The 18,107-nt window shown below is 36.4% G+C and overlaps 3 protein-coding genes and 1 long non-coding RNA gene across 4 annotated transcripts; 2 read left to right on the forward strand and 2 right to left on the reverse strand.

Moving 5' to 3' along the window:
- The first annotated feature begins 2,719 nt into the window (after positions 1 to 2,719).
- On the forward strand, positions 2,720 to 4,479 carry LOC118267549 (uncharacterized). The gene is made up of 2 exons (XM_035581609.2): positions 2,720 to 2,885; positions 3,416 to 4,479. Exons 1-2 carry the CDS (start codon positions 2,874 to 2,876, stop codon positions 3,992 to 3,994), a joined length of 591 nt encoding a protein of 196 aa, XP_035437502.2. The 5' UTR covers positions 2,720 to 2,873; the 3' UTR covers positions 3,995 to 4,479.
- Positions 4,480 to 6,052: 1,573 nt separating this feature from the next.
- Positions 6,053 to 6,655, forward strand: LOC126910736 (uncharacterized). The gene is made up of 2 exons (XR_007705344.1): positions 6,053 to 6,220; positions 6,397 to 6,655. It is a non-coding gene; the product is annotated as an uncharacterized LOC126910736 (long non-coding RNA).
- Positions 6,656 to 7,593: 938 nt separating this feature from the next.
- LOC118267364 (uncharacterized) lies at positions 7,594 to 10,448 on the reverse strand. The gene is made up of 3 exons (XM_035581279.2): positions 10,254 to 10,448; positions 9,835 to 9,904; positions 7,594 to 9,755 (listed from the first exon to the last, which is right to left on the reverse strand). Exons 2-3 carry the CDS (start codon positions 9,844 to 9,846, stop codon positions 7,986 to 7,988), a joined length of 1,782 nt encoding a protein of 593 aa, XP_035437172.2. The 5' UTR covers positions 9,847 to 9,904; positions 10,254 to 10,448; the 3' UTR covers positions 7,594 to 7,985.
- Positions 10,449 to 14,114: 3,666 nt separating this feature from the next.
- Positions 14,115 to 15,493, reverse strand: LOC126910742 (MAGE-like protein 2). Its single transcript, XM_050694145.1, has 2 exons — positions 15,328 to 15,493; positions 14,115 to 15,228 (listed from the first exon to the last, which is right to left on the reverse strand). Exons 1-2 carry the CDS (start codon positions 15,337 to 15,339, stop codon positions 14,260 to 14,262), a joined length of 981 nt encoding a protein of 326 aa, XP_050550102.1. The 5' UTR covers positions 15,340 to 15,493; the 3' UTR covers positions 14,115 to 14,259.
- Positions 15,494 to 18,107: the final 2,614 nt, after the last annotated feature.

Raw genomic sequence — 18,107 nt, forward strand, 5'->3', positions numbered from 1 at the left:
AAACGCAGTGTTTACGAAACTCCGAGACGATTAAACAGCGGTTTTGATCCGACTCTTACTTACGTGCAGCAATCAACTAATTGTTACTCGCATTTTAAACAGAGACCAAAATCCTGTTTTACTTGATTTTCGCTCGTTCGTGAAAATGTTACAAAATTGATGTTTGCACTTACTTATAATTACACTTTTTTTTTTAATTATTACCACTTCAGTGTGCCCTGTAGACAATTATATCTACAGTCTATGACAATCCATTGCTGGACATTGACACACAGAAGATCAATGTATCAGATCCATGAAACTGAGCAACATCTTCGCATTAGGCACATTATTGTGTTGACTTAAAAACACTTTGCTTCTAAAAACTTTATCATTTTTATTACCAAATGGTGTAAGCAAAACTTAAGTTAAAAGAACTACTTAGCTTTAGTTCATAGCATGAATTATTATAATTTCTTTTCCGCGCAAGGATGACACGCAAAATCGTGAAGCGTTCCACATTTTTGAGCTTTTCTCTATGATTTTTTAGTTAATCTAGGATGTCTCACGATACTTATTTACAAAAATAATTTCTTTTATTTCTTTAAACAACAAATCGATTTCTGTTATAAGCAACTACCTATATTATCTACTCATTTAATCACATAAGTAATACTTGTATAAGTCAATCATAAAATATAAAGTTAATCATATATTTGATTGTTCGATTGTAAAATCAGCTTTCGTATAGTACATAACGCTAGCTTTTGATTACGGTTTCGTTCCGGTTTAGAGAAATCGGAAACGTCGTACATTACATATTACAAGTGTACATATACATATATCTATGTAATTTCTGCTCTATGTCCCTTGCTCGTTTTTAATATTAGCTCGAAATAGACTCAGCCTTAACGTTTCTTTTTTTTTTAAACATTGTACTACACTAGGATTTTCGCCTGTGTCGTGGGTGCGTTTACAAACATACAAGTTCACATACCATGACACCCAGACCCGAAACAACAATTTGTGAATCACACAAAGAGTTGGTCCGTGCGGCAATCGAACCCGCTACACGTTACTTCGCAGCCGAAACTCAGCCTGCACGCCAAACGTGCAGTCGGCTCCAAGTTTAATTTATACATGACTTTTTATCACGTGTTTTTTTTTCTAGATTAGATAAAACCTATTACTTTGTTTTAACTAGATTCCAAGTTTTGATCACAAAATAAATTATTAATATGTGAGATACAAACAACAATTGTGTTGTGACAACAAAAAATTGATGTTACTTAAACATCAAATTTTATTATCTAAGCTAATAGCGAAACTTACTAAATCAAATGATCGATTCGTATTACAACGTCCTCTCAAACATGCTTGAACTCAAAAGCTAAAGATTACATTGCTCTTGAAGCAAAAAAACTTAAAAATCGGATCGTCCTTGCTCCTCATACGATTCTTATGTATCTCTGTAATGGACCAACGTAATTATATTTCGTACTTATACTGCTTACGAATTTTTATTTCAGAAAGTGAAGGTTAATTAGTTTTTTTGGATCTCATTTTGAGTTTAAAACAAATATTAGTATTTTAACATTGAATAATATTGGTTATTTTATGTTTGAAAATGTTCCATGATCTTAAACTTACCATACCATACTTTAACTTACCCTTAAATTCCTGACCCACAAAATGCCGGTAATACACTTGTAACGCCTCTGTTGTTTCGGGTATCCACGAGCGGCGGTGATTGCTTACCATCAAGTGATCCGTCTACTCCTTACGTTATAAAAAAACGATTTACGAATCTTCATCATACTGTTCCAAGCTAGATGTTAAACAATCAAATTATTTAACTATAATACACAATCAATTACACTCAAAATAACATTTAACGAACATTATTTTCTCATTAAAGTTCTTTCTTCTTAATTTCAAACAAAATATAAATGGTTATAATTCTCTAAACAGATGCAAGGAAGTTATATCATCTTGCACAATAATAAATGAACATTATGAACGTATTAAGCTACCGACTTAGAAGTTCATAAATAAAAAAATAATTTATTCGACGGCTTATAAATTGTCAATTAGAATAATTGAAATTTATATACGATACCACTAATTATATTGCCACTTACTTATATTAGACAAGTTACTTACATAAAATCTTAATTGAATCGTAAATTGTAAAGTGCGAACATTGGAACCTATGTAAAAAATGAGATTACAAACTGTATGTACATTTGTATTTGTATTTGTCATGGGGTGGCGCGGCGGTGATTGTTGTGTTTACTTTACTTATCTTGTTTTTATTTTTCTTTTATAATATGTTTCTGTATATTACTAACACTAGTCTATAAGAAAATTGTTACTAACTAAATGGACACGATGGTCTGAATTAAATAAATGATTATGATTATGATTATGATTATGATTTCATTCACTTTAGCAATAACACAATCTCGCGTGTGTTAAACTACGAGAAATGTGAATTACTATGAAAAGCTATTAACAATCAATTTGCAAATTTATTGATACACAATATGCTAAAGACTTGCATAAAATATGCAAATGTGGAACATTCATCGCTACACAACATAACAATTACGAGAGCACAAGAGATGTTACGTGATAATTATGGTAAAATGTTGATTTTGTCGCTATCGAAGGCTTTTTCTATAGATCTCCCAACAAATTTCTATCTATTGTTCTAATTGAGACGCCGATAGACTGACAATGCGGCACACGGCGCACACGTAACTGCAGCCCGAGCACTCGCACACACCGGCCGCTAAGTGAAAACGAGTATAAATACGATGCAAATTACAAGTGCTGGCATTACCCACCACCCTCTCGTGGAGTAAGGTGTTCCACTGTAATCCACTGCCGACATGTACTACCACGTGCGTAACTGTGTACTTGTGATACTTAGTGCTCTCGCTGAAATCGTCCACCCAGTGCAGCCGTCGCACCCGACGCACCCAGTGCGCCACTCGACAGTACCGTGATCGTGCTAATTGGACTGTGCTCGAAATGTTAAATAGCCCATTGTACCGAATTAGTTCAGTAACCAGGAATATTAACTGGTTGATCGAACGCACTGATCAGTGAACGAATTCAGTGAAGCATCTATAAGAGTAATTCTTCCTGGTAACACGTCGTTTGGTTTCATAGGAAGTCTTTCACGTTACATAAATCAGATAGGCTCTATTCCTCGAGTTAGTGCCCGCAGCGAAACTGGTTAGCGACAGCCAGCTCGATGTTTTATTGTCGATTCTTCGTTTATTAATTGACAGCCGACGTCCATTCTTACAGCGAGACATGTTGTTGTATAGGCTTATGTAATTACCGAGACACAATTAGTTCAAATCTATTTGGGTGAAGTTAGTAATATGATAAAACATCAATTAAAATGTTTTTATTTTATGCGCAGATTTTCCTGGGATTCTTGGCCGTGGTGGCCGCCTACCCTGGCATCATCCATGAGGAGGCCCCACAACTAGAAGCCAAATACGACCACCATGCCCTCATCGGCGAAACGGGACACCATCACCAAATTGAGCACGAACATGCCAAGTCACACCAGTCGATCAAATTCGAGCACTTCCACCCAGTCCCCGTGTACGTGAAGAAAGAGCACAGCCATCTGCTGAAGCACCCGCTCGAGAAGGGCAAGTCTGAGCAAAACCTGAAGCTGATCCACCCTGAGACTGAGCACAAACATGGCGGTGGTCTGGTCCTCGAGGACGACAGGCACAACACCGACCACGCTGCCGCTCTCGAGCATCATGGCTTCGAGCACGGAGGTTTCGAGCATCTGTCCGGTGGCTTCGAAGGTGGTCATGGAGGTTTTGAAGGTGGCCATGCAGGATTCGAAAGCTACGGTGGCGGTGAGGGCTTGAAAGCTTACGCAGAGCTTGCCCAACCTGAAGCCGGTGAAGGACACTACTTCGCGGAGGCGGCGCACACACTCTCCGACTCCGGGGAGGGCTACAAATACGAGAGCTATTAACTGCATTTACCAGAGACTACCACGGGCATGTCGCGTGGAGTTCACTCCACCGTCTAAAGTAAATTTAGGTCTATCTCTTGCCTGTTGATATTAGTACACATAAGGTTAGATCGTAGCTTGAGACTAATATGTATTCAGCTTACGTTATGCAGTTGAAATGTGTCTTGTAAATCCAAAATGTACCTGATCTAGAATTAATTCTAAAATCGTATTTAGGAAGTTTGTATGTAGGTCTTGAATTTGTCGTTGTAGATTCTAGGCATTGCGCGGCAATTAAATTATGAGAAGTTAGGAACAGTTTAGATAGGGCGTTAGAAAGTACCGCGCGATGTGTTTCTGAGTTGATCGACTGCTTGTTCGTGTGATTGTTTTCTATGTAATTGTTCTCTCGCTTGATTCTCGTATTAGTGATTATTGTGACTAGGCGATCGTTGATTGAGTCCCAGAGAAATTGTGATATTAATAAAATGTTTGTTTTATATAAACATTGGTGTTTGAATTTGAACTGGCGATGTTTCCACATAACTCGTGATACAGGCAGTATTCTTCTGCTCCACTAGACCATGTACTGATATCGGCAGCTACAGCTGTTAATTGCTTGTTACTGGCGGTTCATGTAATTGTTACCGATTGATTATGCAGGGTTGAGCTTCGTAATTCACAAAAAGGATCATACCTAGTAGTTACACAAGAGTGATTTAACTAAGTTACAACACTCGCTAACTAATAAGAACTTTAAACAGTATTTTGTACAGACCGACAAGGCATACCAAACCAATCAATTTAACAAAGGGAACAATGAAAGAAAAAGCTTATTAGCACTACCATATTGAATCACTTAATTAATTTACATAACAAATAGAATAACATAATTTAAACAACTCCAAATAAAACAGGACCTAATCACAAAGTTCCAACCAATATATACAGTCTTGCTAAGGCACATAACTAGAAGAAATTGTGAAAGGCAAATGACGGTAGTAAGCTCCTATTTCATTGAAATTGCCGTCCCGTAGTTTCTGAGTCACGATATCGAGTATATATTCCATGTAGACAAGGAAATAATGCTAAACGATAACTATTACTTATCTAGGTAGACCCGATGTAATATGCGTGAGAGTAATATTGAGGCACGGTTTTAAGATATTTTATTATTGTTGTTATATTTATAGTTTTATTATTGTTATTTATTATTTTATGTACACACAATACACATATAAATCAAAGGACAACAGATAATATACATATGTATATGATTGAAATACATATTTGGAATTTCTTCCTATAGACCTGTGGCAGGAGAAGTAATTATAACTTACAACACAGTGTGTAATAAAATTCAGAAAATTCTATTGTTATGGTATTAGGTATGTATAAAATTGCTCCACTATTGTTCTGAAGTCTGTTGTTATAATTGATTTATTAATGAGTTATTTTAAAAAGTATTCCTCCATTCAATGGAATAATGATACTTATGCATTTTTTGAAAACTTGTAGACATTTCAAAACATCTTAAAGAAATATTCTAGGTATAATAAAATGCCGAAGTCCATTAATATAACAGGTATTTTTTAACACAATTCAAATTATCCATTAGTTACACAAACCGAATCTTACTGCCGTATTCAGATACATTCAATGATACTACTTAAACTATTCCTTAGTAACGATTTTGTTCCGAAAACAATAGTTAAGGACTGGGTTAAGTAACCATTAAATTACTCTAAGTACGACGCTGAAAAAAGTATTACAAAACAGGCCCTTAATTTTACAATTCATTATTTACTTAATACTTTGTTCTAACAACTCTTTACTTACTTAATATTACATTCCAATTACATACGCTCTACTTGTGAGTGTCAACAATAAAATTGTTGTGACGTAATGCCACTAGTATATTTTTTTGTGCGTTTTGTTAAAATCATACCACAGCTGTGGCCTACTCTTTTATTGCACGTTTAACGTTACTTATCTATTTTGCCTTTCTTGTGTGGTATGCTTCGAAATATAGTAAATAATGTGAGTGAAAAGATTTTTTTAAATAAAATGGTTGCTCGGGCAAAGCGGCCAACTGACCGCTTTGCCCTTACTTTCATATTATCGCTGCATAGATATAATTCTTATTTATTTTAGTTTAGATGGTCAATAACTACAAGAGAAAAACAGCGCAGGCTTCTTGGGACGAAGCTGCGATGGCCCGAGCCATTAAAGAAGACACAGAAAAGCGTAAGTCAGTTAAATCTGTGTCAATAAAATACGGTATCCCTCGCACAACGCTGAGAAGGCACCTAAAAACTGGATCTGCCATAAAAAAAATTTGGCAGATTTACCACAGTGTTTACACCACAACAGGAAAAAGACCTCTTAGAGTACTTGTTTCATATGGACAACCTCTTTTTTAGCCTCACCAAGGAAGATTTTTTGCAGCTTGTGTTTCAATATGCTGAATCAAACCATATTCCACATCCTTTTAAAAATGAAACGGCTGGACACGATTTTTATAAAGGCTTCATCATGCGCCATCCTAATTTGACCTTGCGACAACCAGAACCCACATCCATAGCCAGAGCTCGAGGCTTCAACAAATCCCAAGTATATCGATTTTTTCACCTCCTTGAAGCTGAAATTCAGAAACTAAAAGAAAAGAAAATTCAGAAACAGCGATTTTTTTAGTGAATTCCAGCCTTGCACATGCTGAACTAATCACGGCCAAAAAACAATTCATAGCTTGAACAGTCTTGGGATGCCACCCCCTTGTAATCACGCCAGTACTATAGTTACAATATTTTGTACTCTTGTTTTTTTGTGTGAGAATAAATCTCTTTCTTTCTTTCTATATGAAACTTCAAAACGATAACGAACGAACTAATATCAAAACTTTATGTAATAGATAAAGCATTCTTCATCACTCAAAGAAAAATCGATAACAAACCACAAAACTTATTAAAATTTGTCCATAAAACCTCATTCTTAACGAACGATGAATAAATTACTCATAAACCGAACGATAAAACACTTATGTGGGGCGATGTTACAACTCCTACTTATGTAACACCAGCGAATACAAATCTTGTGATTTTAAAACGCGACATCTCAGCTTCCTCGTTCTACGATTTCGTATTCAAGCTGTAGGTGGCACCACTTTCTACGCGATGATATACACAAACATAATTCCAAATGTATTTTGCAATTCTACTTGGAAAGGTCGCGATCGATTTAAATGCGAAAAAATGATATAAGATTTCCGTGTTACAAAAGTTGTTTTGCAAATTTTTGCCTCAGTATCCGGTTGATTCAAATTCATTTTTATGTAAGTTATTACCTATAAAATATTATGGTTATATACCTATATTAATTAATATTTTAGGTAAATAAAATCTGCGTTTAAATAACAGATTAGTGATTTTTCTTAGAATAAAACTCGCTTCTAGAATGTGCATTGAATTTTGCAAATATGCAAAATTCGGATAAATAAAAAATATCATAACTAAACTTATTATGAAAGAAATATTAATACATGACATTTGTTTTAAAATAAAAGAAGTTCGTCACATGAATAAACCTGTTAGTCTAGGTAATATAAATGTAAAACACACTCATTTCAAACAATATACTATAATAACATTAAACAAAAAATATCACGTCATTTAGGCACAGATTCACTTTCAAATTAAATGTATAGGCATTACTAAGTAAATAAATATTATCCCTTAGCGCCTTGTACATTTTGTCGTGCAACTCACAGCGAACAAGAATAATGAAATCATGTCTCAGGCGTAAGCCACTGAAACCAGCAATAAATTCTTTACTAAACTTGTCCAATCACATTTTATTTAACTATAATAAATACAAATAACAACTTTCATATTATTATCTTAAATACATTATATCACTTAATCAATGGCATCAATATTGCACTGGGTATTCTAAATACTATTCTTCGTAAAATAAATTATGTTTCAAAGACCATTTGTGTTTGAAACGACTAATTCTAATGTTCCCAAATGTGACGGATGACGTAAGAAACTGGTTCCTGTACATTAACTGGGATCCTGGTGGGAATCAGATACCTCTCGGTTCTAGGAACTTCTTTGTAAGTTGGCTGTGGTCTCTCCAGTTTAAGATAGTTTTTACCTCCTTGGTAATGAGGACCACGCTTGTTGTCCACGGGTTTCGGGGCTTTAAACAGTTTCATGAAATCCGGAGGCGAGGCGTAAGGAGCAGGAATTTTTACTTCTTGAGGCTGAGGAATACGTATCACCGTTGGATACTCAGTACTGCTCGCCAATTCCAAAGGCAGTATTCCAGATTGTCCTGAATTAGAAACCCTAGAAGCTTCAAGCTTTGCCAAAGCATTCTGCTGGCCCAAGTTTCTGTTCAAGTTATCCACAGCTACGGTATAAGCCTGATGGTTATAATTATGAGAATCCTTCATTTCTTGTAATTTGCTGCGAATCTTAAACTCACCGTTCAATAGTTCTTGCTTTTGATGCGTAATTGTTTCGGTTATAGAATGGTGTTTGTAAAGTGGTGCCAAAAGTACTGCCAGTTTATCTTGGTGCACGACTGGAGTTGGGGCAGTTGGTAGTGGTTTCGGCGTAAGTTTTGGCTTCTCCTGTTGCACCTCCGGTGGTGTTCGAAGGCCCTCAAGAGAGCTAAGAGTTTTCTTGAAATCAATAGCATACTGAGATTCTAAATATGATTGAGGTGTAGGTGTAGGCGTAGGTTTTGGTGTAATTTCCAAAAAACTCTGAGTCTGAGGAGGGACTGTGGTTTGCTTGTCCAGTTTGATACGAATTTTGACCGGCCTATAGAGTTCTTGTCTGCTATAGTTATTTCTTTGGGTCGTATGCACAGGCGTATATAAAATTTGTTGTTGTTCAACTTGTACCGCAGTATTTGCAATTGGTTGAATCCGCTCAGGTTGTTGAGGGGAGGTTTTTACCTGCGTCTCAGTAGTAACTCCTACATGCGTTGTTATTTCAGCCGGATCATTAATCTCTGGGTTTATTTGTAACTGAGTACTTGCAACAGTATTAGTAGTTGGTAGAGTTATGCCAGTTGTTTGCATATTAAATTCTGTTTGAACTCCAAATGTATATCCAGGAAGGGGTAAAGTGTCGAAGGGAACCATTTGTAAATTTTCACTTTCATAAGTTGGTAGGAAACGAACGTACTGTTGTTCTTCATTATTTTGGTTATTAGGTTTCTGTCGATTAGCTTTTTTAGGAGTATATGGAGTTGAATATTCTTTGTCTTTGTATTGTTGTCTTGCTTTCGTATATTTATACTTTGGTGTTGTAGTCGTTGTTGTAGGTGTCTCAGTAGTAGTTTCCGTGGTTGTAGCTAGCATAGGGTGATGAGACAAATCGTCATTGATTTCTTGAATGTTTAAAAGTTTGTAATAATCTTCTAATATGTCTGGGTTCTGTTTGATGTCATCGCTTGAATTCATCCAAACTTGATGAGGCATTTGGTTTTCATATTCAATGCTTTGTCGGAACCGTTCTTGCAGTTCAGCAAAATCAGATTCGTATTCTGGGTAAGGTTGTACTACAGCCCCAGCTGCTTGAAGCACGTCCACTTGATCGGGTGTTAGGAATAGTACAATTTCTTTCATTCCCCTCTGTGCAGGGTGTTGGGTTGACGTGACTGGTGCTGGTGATGAAGACTGTGGAGTTTCATAGAACGATTGTGCAACATTGTCGTTCAGTCCAGCTCTCACCGATGCCAAGAACATCGGTATTAGGAGACACCATTTCTGAAAATGAGAAAGAATAATCTTAGTTAAATAATTTATCAATAAGTCCACATCATCAAGTCATGTGTGCTTTACTAACCTGTGCCCCCATGGCTACAGCTGTATGGTGACCGGCCTCTGCCCCGCTCAAGCGCAGTTAGTCGTTTGCTCTTAAATGAAGAAGAACAACATTTTATATAACTATATTACACATACGAATATTCAATAGATTCATATCTGTGTCGGTTGGAGGCTTCCGTATTGATTACGCTTGTAAAATCGAACTTCGCTTCATACAGACCCAATATTGTCGCAATCTTGTTAATATTGGGTGAAAGCCGTAGTCATTAAAGAAGTATTAATGAGCAACAGTATTGATTCCTTTATTTGGATGTAATAATGGCAATTACTGTTATTGCTAATGAAAATTAAACCTTATTGTATGTCATGACGACACAAATTGCCTTAACGAATCAACACTGTTGTTGTAAATAAATAAACTAAGATTTATGTACGTACCTATTTATATCTCCGTATTACATTACACGTTAGTTTAAAATAATTGCTTTTAAGATTACATTTATTATCTTCGAACACTACCTTCGTACACAACTACATAATATTTAAGACCATATTGTGCAATGTTTATGTTTCTTTTTCCAATGTACCACTGACTGTATCTCACTGCAGCTTACCTAACCTAATGAGCCATAATAATTTTCGGTTCCTCTCTTTTATATAAACTTTTGCGGCGCCCCCCGAAAGGCGACCAATCATATCTTACTGCGATTTTTTAATTAGGAGACTATCAAAAATTTGTGATTTATTCAAAACTATGATGTAATCCTTCCGAATTTTAATTCAATTTCTATCTCTCTGACTACATTTGCACTAAAAGCATCCATTTATTTTAATTGTATGTGATTTAATCTTTTGAACCAACCTGTCGCATTAAAACCTAAATATTAACTGCCCGACAAGATACCGCTTGGTTATTTATAAATGCAAGACCGACAATGACTTGACGAATCATTTTATCATTGAAGGTTGCTTAAGCGTGATGGCATAATCATGATGAGTAGTAGGGGATAAAGGCAATTGATTCTTAAATACTTTTCAACAGATCCTGGTAATAACTTAGTATTAACTTATAGTAGGCATTTGGGGAAACGGGAATCGTATTCTTAACGTCCAAACACAAAGGTGACTTACTAACTAAAATAGGTCACTGTGAGTCATTGGATGTAGGTTACTCAACCGGCCAATCTGGAAGTGTATTAGACGAGGCGAGATTGAGTGTCAGACTATTACTGACTAAAAACCACACCATTCATACTCCTGCTTTTCGAGCCGGAAGCCCGGTAAACTTGCTAGGTAGGTCGCAGCTTCAAATCAAAGTGTTTTAGGCAGATTCCTATGTTCAGCTGTGGACGTCATGCGTCTGATATGGCACGTATTGGGTTATAGACGGTAACTATTGAACTAATGATAATAATGTCGCGCGTCATTTTTAATCCCCGAAGGTTTAAACCACAGAAACACAGACATAATAATAGGACGCCACTTTTCACCAGTTATTTTATAAATCCTAGGTAATGGGAGGTCGAACTTTAACCATGTACTAAAAATCTAGATTTTAGATGTTTTCTAATACCTACCAATTATGTCATGCATTAAAAACGGAACCATATTTTTTTATTTCCTGATTTCAAATTTTTTACATATTTGTAACCGACTTCTCAAAAAGGTCATCTGAGGTTGTCAATTCGTACATATGTATGTTAGGTTTACTAATTCCTTTTTATAGTAAGTGCATTTTTATAGCAAGTGTGACTGCCAGACAAAGGGTCTCGGGTTTGATTCTCGGGTCAGGCAAAGTATTACTTATAATACGAATGGAGAAAAGTGGGTGTACATTGTATAGCGGCATTATGTGTCGTAATGTGCGCCTCTGCCTACCCCTTCGGGGATAAAAGGCGTAAAGTTGCGTGTATTGTATTTGTAGTTGAATATAACGATAGAAGATACGATAAGGACTGCATAGCATGGGTATTACAATTAAAAAGTTCGATTGAGACGCTCATATTATGAGTTTATTTTTCATTTTATTTCAACTAAACACTAAACAATAGATAGTCTGTAAGTCCTCCATGTACTGAATAAATAAATAGTTAATATTATGAACAATAATAAGGTCTCAAAAATAGTAAGTATTTAAAGTTTCGTTATATATTCATATCAAGCGCCTGATCATAAATTGACAGTAACGTTTTGTTTCATCGCTATTGCGTTACACATTTAGTTACTTCGAGTAACATAAAAATTAGGTATATACTTTCTTATTAAGGATGTATTTATAAGAAAGTGCTTATGACAATATGTATTAGCATCTTTTTATCATAATTATTAATCAAACATGACTTGTTATGATTAAATGTTTTAAATTTTACGTTCACTGTCTTATTTTTTTATGGTGGCAAATGCTTATCATGCGTATACGCCAGTACTTATCATGAGGCGCTAGTTTTAATGGCAAGATGACAAGTAACTTACTCACTGTGAAACAGTGAACTCACTGTTTAAACGATATATGTTTTTGGTAAGTGTAATAAATAGGTACGTACAGATTTAAGTTACGATTGAAAAGAAAATAAAAGTCATCACAACAAACATGGTATTTTTTAAACGTTGCCCCACACTAGAATATATTCTTGTATGGTAATAGGTTCACCTACTATTACACGGGACTTTTAACACAAATAGTGAAAAATTACTGTACAATGTACAGTGGTATTACATGCCGTAATGTGCACCTCTGCCTACCCGTTCGGGTATTAAAGGCGTGACGTTATCGTTCTACTTAGCTGTCACCACACAAATTATCGTATGCTATACTAGTTAATGTTACACTTCTTGGCAGGATTTCTCTAGACATATTTGTATGATCGGAAGTAGCATCCGACTATAACATTTCATTGGTCCAATAATCAACAAAACAAACTGTTACATAAACCATACAGGTTTTAATATGACTCATACATCGCAAGTGTGAAACCAACTATCTTCACCACACCCCTTTTTAATCGTAGCACAGATACCGTACATAGTCCGTGTTAATACGTGACTCCATGATTATAATCCGGTTTTTGTTCTAATACCATAATAATATTATGTACAAATAATTAACGCGGTTGTAATCAACGCCCACTTCTCATCACCTTATTTATGTTATTAGTTAATCAAATCATGTTAGTCTTTATTTTGTTTTGATTGATGTTGTCTATAAGATAGTTTAATTATCACCTTTACTTGTTTTACCATGCCATACGATAATGTTACAACTTTATGTCATGGTTTGTTTGTTTCCTCAGCAGTCAAGATACTATTTTGTTTCGTTTTTTTAATTAAAACTAGCTGACCAGGCAAACTTCGTATCGCCTCAAACATTTTAAACCTTCCCTGGACTTCTACAAATCATTCAAGACCAAAATCAGTCAATTCGGTCTAGATTTTCTCGAGTTTTAGCGAGACTAACGAACAGCAATTGATTTTTATAATAGAGATAGATTAACCCTTAATTAAATCATTACTTCATGTTTGCAGGAGTTTCGGTCAGCTTATAAGCTTAAATTGAAAACACTGCTCTCCGTCTCTATGATAAACGAAACCCCTTATTGACTTTTAAGACACACATAGGAAGATTAATAAGATTAAATCTAGTCTACTCTATCATTGCAACACGCTACATTTACCTCTCATACATTCCAATTCTGATAGGCCATAAATTGTTAGTTAATATCGGAATATCGGAAATAAGAATCGGTATGTAGGCTGCGATTACATCGGAACTCGATATTTCCACATTCGCCGTCAGATTAGCATAATAAAATAATTGATCGTTGAATATTATCTAATTTAATTTCACTCTCACTTTTCTTTACTAGATTTTTGTGACAAAATTACATAATTTTATGGTGAGTTTATATAAATGATGATCGAGTGAACTTTTCATAGCTTTAAATAAATTTTCTAATATAGCTCTGACTGTTCGTTACAAATGGTATTCAAGCATACGGGTATGCATACATAGAACGGGTCATTATAATATTTTCAAGAAAATTATTATATTGGAATAAGTTTTGACTCGTTTTAATATAGGCTAATGTATAACATGAGGATTACCTGTATAATGTGGAGTGTATGTGTCTTTCTTCTAATATTTCTGAGATATTTTCTAATTTGTCTGTAAGTTCATCAAATATTGAAAATATTGAGTAATAACCAAATGATGAAATAATTTTAATCATTGTATACTATGTATAGGAATAAAATCTCATAGTTCTGTTCTCGTAAAGTTAGGATAAATAAGCAAACAACTAATCGATTGTAAAACGATACGTTTTATATTCATCTATTTACATGTACAAACTAATGACTATCAAAGTATTTACAATTCTATTGACTATTTGGTATGATCACGACTGTTGCTGGTCGGCGCCAGCTGGTTGAGGAGCAAGGCACCGCTTTACCAGCAGCAGCTCTTCTTCTTGTAGTGGGTGACGTGCTTGATGATGTGGAGCGGGTAGGGCTTCCACACGGGGACGGGAACCTCCACGTGCTTCTCAATGGGCACGTGGACCTTCTTGATTACTTCGTAAGGCCTGTCAATAGGTATGTGCACCTTCTTGATGACTTCAACTGGGACTTCTTTGACGACCTCAACGGGCACTGGCCTCTCAACGCTCACGTGCTCAGTCTTGTACACAGGGTAGGGGACGTGCTTCACAACGTCAACGTGGACTGGGTAGGGCTGGGGTACGGGAACTTTGACCTCCTGGCGGACGGGCACGGGGACAGGCTGTGGCACGGCGAGCTGGACGTGGCGGGTCACCTCCACAGGGATACGACGAACGACATTCTGCACAACAGATTGCAGCTCGTATCTAGTAGCGGAAGCCACTGGGCGGCCGACGGTGACAGTTGTTCCAATGACCCTCGGGGCTCCAAGAGTTGCAGGGCCAAGACCGCTACCACTGTTGTCACCAGGTCCAGGCAGATTCGAGTCGAGAAGAAGGCTACCCTCAGAGTATCCGTTACCTGATGGACCTGAGAGGTCGGATGAAAGAGAACCGACTCCAGGACCGGAGAGTCCAGATCCTTGGCCTGGTGGTCCATATACTGGACTGGGACCATTACCAGAACCGAGTCCGTGGCCACCACCGAGAGAGCTTCCACCAAAGCCAGATCCTCCAATTGAGCCTGCTCCAGGAAGAGATGCTCCAGAGAGAACTGGACCGTGATCCTCTACTGATTCTTCAAAGACGTGGTGAGGGCCACTGCCTCCACTTGGTGCTCCATAGGTCGATGAGGGTGCGAACGAAGCTGAAGGTGCACTTAACGCAGATGCCAGGAACGAGTCGGGGCTTTGGTGCTGGCCAGTTAAATATCCGGCATTAGTGCTGTACACTAGCGCTGACAGGAAGAGAATTTTGACCTGTAACAAATAGTAGTGATGTCAGTTTGGTATATGAAAAATGGCGGCTATTGACATGTTTGTTTGTTTTAGTGTTTAAGTTTTAGTCAATGAACTTACAACAAATGCCATGGCTTTTAGCTAATCGCTTTGAAGCCAGGAAAAAAAAACGAGCTAGTTGTTGTCCCTTCCGAGTGTCGGTTGCTTGTGCTGTGACATCGGACGGCTCCACATATTTATACAAGTCGCTCTATCCAACAACGCCTATGAATACATTATAGTCAAAACTTGAACGGACATCGCTACACTACGTCATTGATGCTAAATATATTATGTTAATTTCTGTACTGATCTCGTTAACATCGTTTTCTATGATTATGCAAGGGAAACTTGGTACTGAAGGTCTGAACTCATCTTCCATGGGACCGTTGCTTCATACAAACTTAATTATGAAAATCAATTTCAAGACTCAAGGTTCATATTTATTGCAGTCCTCAACGACTAAAGTTATATTTTTATCGATTTTCATCATTTTCTTTACTTAGTAAGTCGTAATTTATTCTGTTAGTTGCATTAGTGTTATTATTAAAATTAGATGGGTATATATGTTTTGATGTCAAATGTATTTTAATGAATATTAGATTAAAGTTTCACAATTAATTATTCACGTGTAAAATCTACTCCAGTTTAGTATGATGGATCAACATAACTAAGAATAGTCTTAGAAGATTTTTCAAACGCATTAATTAGGCTTAAAAAATTAGCGTATGAAAGACTAATCTAGAATTTGGTTCAAAATCTTAAGTAATTGCTAAACATGACTTTACAGTTGGAAAATATAAACTTATTCCACCAAAGATATTTTATGTAGGTTATTAATTCTTCCATATTCAGATTAGGCAAAAAATTTAAACAATATAATATGTTATGGCTTTGTGGCCTTGAATTTAGGGTAGCCGCTCCTCAATCTTAAATATGTAGTTTTGAAAACTGGCAAGCACCGACGATTTTTTCCAAGTAATATGATACAGTGAAGAATGCGTTTATGTAGAATTTTCCATCATCCTCTTAAGTCATTAGAGATGTAAATATTTCGGGAACCACATTCGTTCTGTAAGATGTCAATCTCATAAACTTTTCTATTCTAAGTAACAAGTGCTGAAACTCCTAAAAGATGATAAAATGGGCATAATGTTATGTTGTATTCGTTATTATCATTTGATAAAACTCTCACTGTTAGGTTAGGTTTTTTATGATATAAGCCGGTATACGAGTAGACGCATTACCTACCTGATGGTAAACCACCACCACCGCCCATGGACACCAGAAATACAAGAGCGTTGCCGGCCTTTTGAGGGTTAGGAATTTAAGGATTGTTGGGGAATTGGGAACTAGGAAGATTATGAAGGGTAATTGGGCCTCCGTTATCGTCACGACGGTTTTCTGTGAGGCCGTGGTATCACACCGATCGAGCAGGCCCCATTCATGCTAAAGCATGACTCTCCCGCATTTGCACGACCATGGTGTTAGGTAAAAATCTCTTCTCAGAATGAGCATTAATCACCACGTTTGCTGAAGATTAGCAATTTCAAACATATAATTTCAAATTATGAGAATTTTGTGTTATGTATAGCATAGGCCTAAATATAACAGAGGAAAGTAGACCAAATCTCATAGAAGTTACTTCATAAACTAGTATGTAATGTAGATATTTTTTTATAACTAGAAAGCTCACATTATTACGCCTAAACCAGTCTAATGCGTATGTTGAACCATAATAGAGCTGTTGATGTGATAAAGTTATTATTGTGTTATATCATCTCTGTTTGTTCGTTGGTTGAGTGGTATGGATGGGAGTAACTGATATGGATGGAATCTGAGTTTCATAGTAATAGCATCAAGGTCAGGATTAGGTCCCAGAAAGGAGCTATATGCAGGTCACTTCAACTGGGTGATCTGAAAATTATTGGAGGAGGCATAACTTTTTTTGAGGGGGAAAATCATCCAATGCCTTCTCCCACCTTGGGCGAGACAAGAGGATGTGTCAGACTCTTACTGACTAAAAACTACCCCGTTTCTACTCCTGGTTTTTGAGCTGGAGCCCCGGTAAACCCACTAGGTAGTCCGCAGCTCCGGAAAGACTTTTAACTTCGACTTAGGACTGAAACTACATTTGTTATGATTGTATTCTCTATTTCCTAGTTTTGCAAAATGATGGATAGCAGTTATATTTGAATAAATTAAAATTATGTTTAGTGCCTGATATAATGATAAACAAACTTTGTACTAAATAGACTTATCTATTATTATGCGAGACTTATGATGAAACTGCCACAAATTGTTACGTGTCAAGGAACACTAATATCTCAATGTTTTTAATAGTATAAACGATCTATTTACATATCATACATTTCATGAATTTTGATACTACGAGTATCTTCAGTACGCTGATACCAAATGTAATCATTGTGTTAAGTAAGATAGTGGGTCGATTTATAAAAAATTATAAAAAAAATAAGAAATTATTAGGATGGCCAGTTGGTCACGCATTATCATACGAACGCGAAACAGATGCCAGATGCCAATGTTTCCTCATATCGCATTCAAATGTGAATCTTCTTCGTAATTTATTTGCGAATTTAGATAAGTTAGGGTTATTAGCTTTTCCTTTGACTTTGGTCACGTTTTCTTTAGAAAACCCCAAAATTACGTAAAGAAATATTTGGGACGAACTAAGGTATGATCATCATACTAGGATCCGTAAAGAAATGACCAGGATTTGATTAACGATGAACCAAGGCATATCAACCTGGTACGGTGAATCGGCAAGGGCGTCCGAGCTACCGGCACAGGCATAGGAGGAACACCCCGGCGGTTTTAGCCAATAACAGTCCGGCATG

This window comes from Spodoptera frugiperda, chromosome 6 (assembly GCF_023101765.2).
Source record: "Spodoptera frugiperda isolate SF20-4 chromosome 6, AGI-APGP_CSIRO_Sfru_2.0, whole genome shotgun sequence".
NCBI classification, from domain to species: domain Eukaryota; kingdom Metazoa; phylum Arthropoda; class Insecta; order Lepidoptera; family Noctuidae; genus Spodoptera; species Spodoptera frugiperda.